At 32.6% G+C, this 8,368-nt stretch overlaps 1 protein-coding gene across 2 annotated transcripts in view; it reads right to left on the bottom strand.

Annotated features, from left to right (window-relative positions):
- The window catches only part of LOC112463160 (proline-rich extensin-like protein EPR1), a 14,092-nt gene extending 5,992 nt beyond the window's left edge, over positions 1–8,100 (bottom strand). For both annotated transcript variants that reach the window (XM_025029355.1, XM_025029356.1), the window contains exons 1-7: positions 7,901–8,100; positions 4,401–4,541; positions 3,580–3,637; positions 3,274–3,344; positions 2,297–2,458; positions 1,473–1,571; positions 195–293 (exon numbers count right to left, since the gene is read on the bottom strand). In XM_025029355.1, coding sequence (XP_024885123.1) covers positions 195–293; positions 1,473–1,571; positions 2,297–2,458; positions 3,274–3,344; positions 3,580–3,637; positions 4,401–4,509 — 598 coding nt within the window. In that variant the 5' untranslated portion in view covers positions 4,510–4,541; positions 7,901–8,100. The remainder of the gene's footprint in view (positions 1–194; positions 294–1,472; positions 1,572–2,296; positions 2,459–3,273; positions 3,345–3,579; positions 3,638–4,400; positions 4,542–7,900) is intronic.
- Positions 8,101–8,368: the final 268 nt, after the last annotated feature.

Raw genomic sequence — 8,368 nt, 5'->3', positions numbered from 1 at the left:
AGAGAGAGAGAGAGAGAGAGAGAGAGAGAGAGAGAGAGAGAGAGAGACTCGCTCCGACGAGCGAAAATAATAAAATTTCTTCAAAACCTCCAAGGATCTATGTACGTGCTCACTTGTCTCTATCTGAGACTGGAATCTTAATGGAATTTTAATTTAATTTTTCATTTTTTAAATTGTTTCGTTTTGTATTATACCTGGCGTATCGCTCGGCTTATCGAGCGGCGTTTTAACTCCGAACGTGAACTGCGGTGCGCCGTCCAGCCTCGTTTTTTCGGGACGATAAGTACCTGGAGCTAGACACTTGTCGATAAATTTTACAAGTTCCACGGTGTACCAGTGATTTTCTATTTGCATCACTGACAAGTTTCTTAATGGATTAACAACACGTGAAGGGAAGATATTAACGGTGTGAGATACGTACGGGAATTCAACATATATCGCGAGACATGCAACAATATACTTTACGGCGATAAGCGACACTACGCTATCAATTTTATACGTATAGGTATGCGGCTACGTGTCAGCTATCAATTTAGCGCGCATTGCATATCTCTAAATATCAAATTACGAGAATATTACTCTTTGTTTACATTGTTTGATCTACTACATTAATCGATCTATATTATTCGCACACAATTACTTTTAGCTACATTCTAAACGCCACACGTGCATTAGTTAATTGCTGTGGATTTTAAGGATATGAAATTAAATACTCAGAGGCATAAGGTGGAATACTGACAATGAAGAAAAAAAAAATGTTGTTACTTCAACGATTTTGTAATCATAATACCACTCTGAGAAATTTACAGTGCTTAAAAATCTGAAATTTATTAGCAGTTTGTATTGCTATAGATTACGTGAGCCCTAATGATTCTATGTTTAAAGAAACCACGTTTTTGTACCTAAGCGTTAATTCTTCGGTGATAATAGCTTTGAATAATCGACTTTTGATGCGATTAATCCTCAAACGAAGTCCCATAGCTAATCGCCAATTTATAGTTGCGGTGGCATCGATTTTCCTAAACATTATTGCATCGATATATAATAATATAATATGATATACATTTCTCCTATATATACGATTCATGTGATTCATTAATTATTAAGAAAATTTTTCGAATATTTAGAGCTCTGAAAAATAATCCATCAATAAAGATAAATACTCTTCGTGTAATCGAAACGAGATAATTATTTCAAATGGATGAAATCAAATGACATTCAGTAATTATCACACACGCGATATTAAAAGCGATTTTATATAATGCAATTTGAAATGCATTTTTATTTTGTTATAACACATTCCGTTATACGACATTGCGATCAACATGCTAAATTTCCTGCAGCGTTCTGTTTAGCCATGTATTATGACATTGAATCCTGTCCATCTTTCTTATTATTTTGCCAAGAATTGCTATTAGCAACACGAAATACTCAGATCGCGGCTACATGTATTTAATTGACTATATAATTACCGGACATATAACTCGATCTTTCCAACACAGCTTTTACCCCGAAACTGAACGCTGCTGCTCTGCAGAGATTCACGATTTCAGCGCGATAATCGCTCGGTGCTATGATCGAGATGCAATATTTACACATGTTTTCGTACTTTTGTTGTAGATTGATGTTATAACAAATATAAGAGTATACGACGTAAGTGGTGCTTTTCAATTATCCGTTTGTAACAAGATTTCTCAGAAACAACAATTAAAATTTTTTATCGACAATACCTTTGTGATAATCTGTGTGCAGTTATTTTACAGACTATCTGATTAATCAAGTATGTATATACGGAATTTATTATAAGTTCCGTATAATGTACATTATTGTAATAGATTAGAGGATAATATACATATTTAGTCTATACATCACAGTCTATTAGAAACCTTTTTTCTCTGGCGAGAGAGTAATTACCGTAGACTATCTATAGATTAGCAGTTATTTTAAGATATTTACAGACTACTGTAATACAATGGATTAGGTCTACCGTGGTAGTCACAGACGAGCTATGTCTGTAATTATAACGTAGTCTCTATAAAGGGGTTGTAATTTAGCAGAGCTTTAAACTTTTTCAATAAAAAAATAAGAATTATCATATGTGCATATTCAAAATAAAATCATATAAGACTATAAAAAGATATAAGTACTTTTTTAAATGAATTAACTCTGTAATAAAAAATATTCATACAGCCGTAATATACTTTCGGCTTTACGTCGCGCACCATTTCCAAGTTTTTATGTAGATTGTTGGTCAATTAAAATCTGTAAATTATATTGTGTGTAGATTTAAACTTACCAGGTGTACAGCTGACCTTCTCGATTTGTGTTTTAACGCCGAAGGAATATTTCGGCGAGCTATCCGCCGTTTGCGGATTGTAATCGCCTGGTGCTGGGGTAATTTCCGCTTTTGTCGATTTCGTTCGACCGTACAGCGACACGGCAGGTGCGGCATCCTTTCCTACAAGATTTTTAAGTTGTGATATTATTGCTGTGTCATTTGTTATTTATTATTAATTAATTAACGTGAATTTAATTTGTGCGTTAAAAAAGAGAAAGGGAAAGGAAAGGTACTTATAGTACGATATTCTTTATACATTGAATATTATTCAGTTTTTAACATTTTTAGTAATTATTTTGGTTGATAATTGATACGCAGCATTGTGTTTCTTATTAGAACTCATTAAGAAACCTTGATTTTAAATAAATAAATATTCTCAAAAACTAACCGGTAAAAAAATCTAAAAAGATGTAGAAATGAAGAAAAATATTAATGGAAAATTACTGTGTGATTTGATAAATTAAAGTACATTTATTATCCAAAGCAGGTCGAGTCTAAAGAAGTTGTATACACGTATCGATCGTGCCGGTTCTATTCAAGCTCGAAGCGAAGGAATTTCGTGAACACGGGCCATTAAAATGTATCATTCTTATGGAATATCGGCGGTTTGGAGTTTGGTCGATATCTCGGCCGACGGAACTTGCAAGTTCGCGAAGCAATCACGCATTCATATAAGCTTGCGCTTAATACCTTGATGTTGTTATCGTACTTTAACACGAAAAAGATAATAGCTATCGTTTACTTGTTTACTTATTGTATTTTAAATAAATGTTCTAGTTAAATAATTTAAATAAATTCATTTGTTTACATACTATTTAAATTATTTAAATAGTGTGTATCTAATTGTTAACATTTTTTTTTGAAAAGTTTTCGGTAAAATTTTAGATAAGTATTTTGTTCATGTTCATTCAATTCTGTTTGTATCATACATTTACCTTTTGCGCTAAGCCCAGAGACATTGTATTGCCCAGGACCAGGTCCAGCGCTATTGTTTTTCGTTGCATGTCTGAAAAAATTGTAATATGTGAGACCGCATGTAAAATTAAGTTACACATTGCTCCTTTAAAGTAGAAAATCATAAAGCGTACTTTAGAGCTGTGAGACAAATCGACGAACAACTCTGTTTTCTTAAATATACTGCAGGATTGTACAGTATTTTCATAGTATTAAAATTTATGAAACAATTTAAATTGACAAATTAAATTTAAATGTAAAATTTATACTTAAATTATCACTTTTACCTGCTGCCGAAGGAGAATGCTGGTGCCCTTTCTCGTTTGGAATCTGTAACTGTTTTTCCTACAAATATTACAAAGTATTTCTGTATAATAAAGCATTATGTCGTATAATTATTATCACAGGAGATCTGATAAATACTTATTAACTTAAACTAAGAATCGTAAAAAGTTACAAGGCAACATTATTATTATAGTGCGGAAGTACGGTTGTTGTTCCGTTAATTATGAAACGCCGTCGTTGCGCGCAGCTCGTAAATCATAAATACATAATGATCGCGATTGCAATCATGCAGATGATGGTTGTAACGATATGCTAATTAATAAGTTCAACTGCGTCTCAGGAATTTTGCCGACAAATTAATTCCCACAATAAAGAAATCGTTCTTGTCATGTTTTTGAACAAGAAGGCTATAAATTACCGTCAAAAGTTATGTAAAACTAATAAATGTAATTATGAGTTTGAAAAATTTGTTTAAACATCCGATTATCAAGCGTTCTCAAAAGATTAACGATCTCAAATGAATAGCTTTAATAAATAAATGTGAAGAATAAGAGAATTTATATGATTATACACTTTGAATATAATTATGCAAAATCAATTGTACAAAGTATTTGAACTGTATATGAAAAGTGTGATTCTAAATATTATAGAAAAGACAAAATAAGATATAATCAATTTTTAATTGCTATATACAATTATAAATTAAAGTAAAGCACACGTACAGAGAGAGTTATTTTTAATAAAGCCAATATTTAATGATTATTTATTAATAATACTAGTTAATAGTTACTATTTCTGTGAAGAGTAGATATAATTTAAATACCTATTAATGGTGGTAGAGTTACGCAGGCCGGTCCCGGGCTGCTGTATTCGGCGGCAATCGGGCCTCGTCTTTTTGTAGGCGTCCAAGGTCTCTGTGTCATCCCGACCATGTTGCCTGTAGGAGTGTGTGGTTTCTTTTTCTCTGTCAAAATTTAAAATATGATCACTCGCCTTACAATTGTGACGAGAAGGGGATAATCTATAATAAATGTAGAAAGGTATAATTGCTTTAACTATAAAAAATAATTGTTCTATACAATATAAGAATGGCTCAAATGTCATTTTTCCACGCAGATATTTTCAACATGCTTTGGCTTTTCAAAAATATCATGTTCGAGGAACTTGAATCTCAATACTGGAGATTTTCTATTTTCCGAGCGCATGTGGATATTTTAAATGCATCCCGGTAACTAAAACGCGCGTCTGTATTTTCAATACGAACTTCTCGAACAAACGGGACTCTTTCTGGAGTGGACAGTGAAACGCGTGTACACGGCGTCCATGAATTATGCAATGAAGGCGACCTCGAAGTCTCGGGGGCACGCACAGAGACGACTCATGGCAAACCATATAAGAGCATGTCCATGATGGGCATTCGCGGCGATCGCCCACCGCGCCCGAGTTCTGGTCCGAAGCAGAGAGTGAGAGCTTTAAAAGTGCCCAAATATACGGTGGCCGATGACGACGATGATGATGACTCATGATATACTTACTTATGATGCAAAGTAGCGTGTTTATACATGCCAATCATTGATGCATAAAATGCATTACTGTACGCTCTACTATACTAAACTTTGAAAAGATTCGAGCAACTTACAATTTCATCGTGCTCTTCAAGTTTCCCGTTAGAATCTCTCCAAACTTTTTTCCTCTTTAGGATAACTTTTCAAAGTAATTTATTTTCATCCAATTTTGGGCCTAAAGGCTCCGGATCTAATACTTTTTCTAAGATTATATACAAAATTTAACATTTTTAAAATTTTGAGAAGTAACATTATATATTGTTATGTTCTTTTCAGCATTGCAAAATTAATACAAAAAAGATCAGACATTTTAATTATAAATGTTAATAATAATAATAAATATTAATAAATAAAATAATAATAATATATTTTATCTCAACATAAATAGATATTTTTTCATTTTTAAAACCCTCTCTTTCTCTCTCATAATGCTAAAAATGCATATAATTTGCACGCGCATATAGCGGCGCTGTTCGTATTAGATCATATCCAGATCTTACATGACCAATGAAAAAAATTCGAAGAATACTACGAAGTTAAATAAGCGTCACCCACGATGAAATAATGTTTTATAATGACTGAGTCGTAATATAATCACACATTCACACATGTCATGGCAGATGTGACCGAGTACATTATACTTATACTTCTTATATCATCGAAAGGAAGAAAAAGGCTAAAAAACGCAGAGAAATATCGTCTCGGAAATAATGCAAAAGTATATCGTAAAATATTAAAGCTGTATCTTCTACACATGACTCGCGGTCTCGAAATTCTTCTTATATTTACCTTTTTTTTCGTTAATATTTATCACTCATTTATTATCATTAATTATTGATCGATAAGATTGAAACGTATACAATGAAGTCATTATTGGCGCAGAAATATTCATGAGGAATATAAATAACGTTGAGCGATATTATTTGTCTCTTTTTCATCATATGCTATATCTACCTAAATGACATCATGTGGTATGTATATACTTATGGCAAAAACGCGATCCTGTCGACTATATTCGCGTATATCCATATCGAGATGACACGCGGATACGTGTGTACCGATATACGCGCGTACACGTGCGTATCCGTAGCATTTCATTATCCAAATACGGGAATGAAAGTAGAGTGGCAATCGATACATAAGAGTATATACAGACGATACAAACGTGTGTCGTGATGTCGCCAAAATTGGAGGGAGAGGTTGTGAAATATTCATCACAAACGCGAATCTTAGAAAGTGAACGCGATTCCTGCAAAGAAAAATCGTGTCTTTTCTTCGCGCCTCTTTATTACCTCGCAATTTATACAAATAAATGATAATAAATAACACGATAGAAGATAATAAATCAGATATATACAAAAAAAATCAATTTTCTTAATAAGTATACTAAATTATAATGAGTTAGTTATTGGAAATAATAGTGAATAGTTATAAAAAAATAGTTAAAAATAAAATAAATAGTTATGTGAAATATATGTATCTGTTTTAAAATAATGTATGAGATAATAAATGATATTAAATAACACGATAGAAGATAATAAATCAGATATATACAAAAAAAAAATCAATTTTCTTAATAAGTATACTAAATTATGATGAGTTAGTTATTGGAAATAATAGTGAATAGTTATAAAAAGATAGTTAAAAATAAAATAAATAGTTATGTACAATATATTTTATTACCTTTGTTATAGTTCTAATATCAATCTAATAAAATTGTAACGTTGTCACATGTTATTACTCGCAGACACCACACTAAATTATATCATATTCATTGACGATATACATGTGATAAAAATACCTATTTTTACTATAGTTACGTTAAGCAGCTTTAAAGAGAAAATCTTTAAAAATTCGTTATCACATTTATTATTTCTTTTTTATTTAAAAAAAAATATTTTATTTATTTTTTTTTATCTAATTGATTATTTTAGTTATGTTAGAAACGAATAACCATTTTCAAATTTAATATATGTTATAATACAATATAATTTATCTATAAGTAATAACTAGCAGTTCTGTTATAAGAATAACAATACTATAATAATACAGCAAATTTACATAGATTATAGATAGATGTGCTTTCAATTAACACGAAAACATTAAAGAATCTAAAAAGATTGATTTGCCGATCGAAAACAGGGATATAACTTCATCGAAGTCTTAAAAATTTAAAAACACTTCTTTACTTCAATTCGGAATTCTCACTGAACAACAGCGAGCACGCGAGATCTCGATTCGCGACACTTAAACCGTGCGATAACTAATTAGCAGCGTGAGAACTGCATGACGAGAGCCGTTTCCGTTCGAGACCAAAGCTGAGCGCGTGTACTCCCGGCGAAGTCTAATCAGACAGAGTGTTCTTACATGAGAGAGTAATTTTCGAAATATCAATAACAGCACGGCCCAGGCCCTATAACAACTCAAGTCTCGAAGTAGACGAACAATGATGAATATCGGCACCGAGTTGTTAGTCACGAATTTATCTATTTGAGATGTGACGTAGAGTCCGAAAAACTAAATAAAAATCCATAGCCTTTGTCGTTCGAACAGAATGTGTCGTTCAAGAAGCAGAAATAATAACGAACTTTAAATGATACATGCTTTCTCGAACAATATATAACGTGATAAGATCACTCTTTCTCAGATATTGATGTCAACATTACGTTTTCATGAGAAATTATTATGTATAATGTATTCACATAATTACCGGTCATCACAGTAAAAATGTTTGACTTTACAAGACAAATTTACTTACTCGATACCAGTAAAAAGTCTGTAAATAAGGCAAAATATCGTCAGCGAGAGACGAGAACAGCTGACGATGACGTTGATTCTCCTCGCGAGATAACGCTGGCTCGATCGCCGCCGGTCGTATAAGAGATACTTTCAACAGACGGTGCTGAACACAGACAGACGTACTACACCTGAAACGCGTCGACTTACGACTGAGAAATAAACGTCACGGCATGTACCTGTTTCCCGGATTCACGTTCCCCACCTTTTGCGGCTCGCGGCTTGGTTGGGAGAATCTGAAACGCAAGCGCCTGCGAGTTGCTTTTGCGGCTCGCGTGCAGAACTGGAGCAGAAATCGTCGCGAGTGACATATGAAGATTCCTATGCAGGAACAGAAATAAATCGGAATTCTGCAATAAATTAATTTATTGAATTTACAATAAACATTAATAAAAATTGTGTTTGACTCGTTTTTTTAAATTAAAAATAA

Source organism: Temnothorax curvispinosus, unplaced genomic scaffold (assembly GCF_003070985.1).
Source record: "Temnothorax curvispinosus isolate PA1 unplaced genomic scaffold, ASM307098v1 QBEX01013118.1, whole genome shotgun sequence".
NCBI classification, from domain to species: domain Eukaryota; kingdom Metazoa; phylum Arthropoda; class Insecta; order Hymenoptera; family Formicidae; genus Temnothorax; species Temnothorax curvispinosus.
Note: the sequence above shows the minus strand (reverse complement) of the source record. Positions and strands in the feature narration are given on the sequence as shown.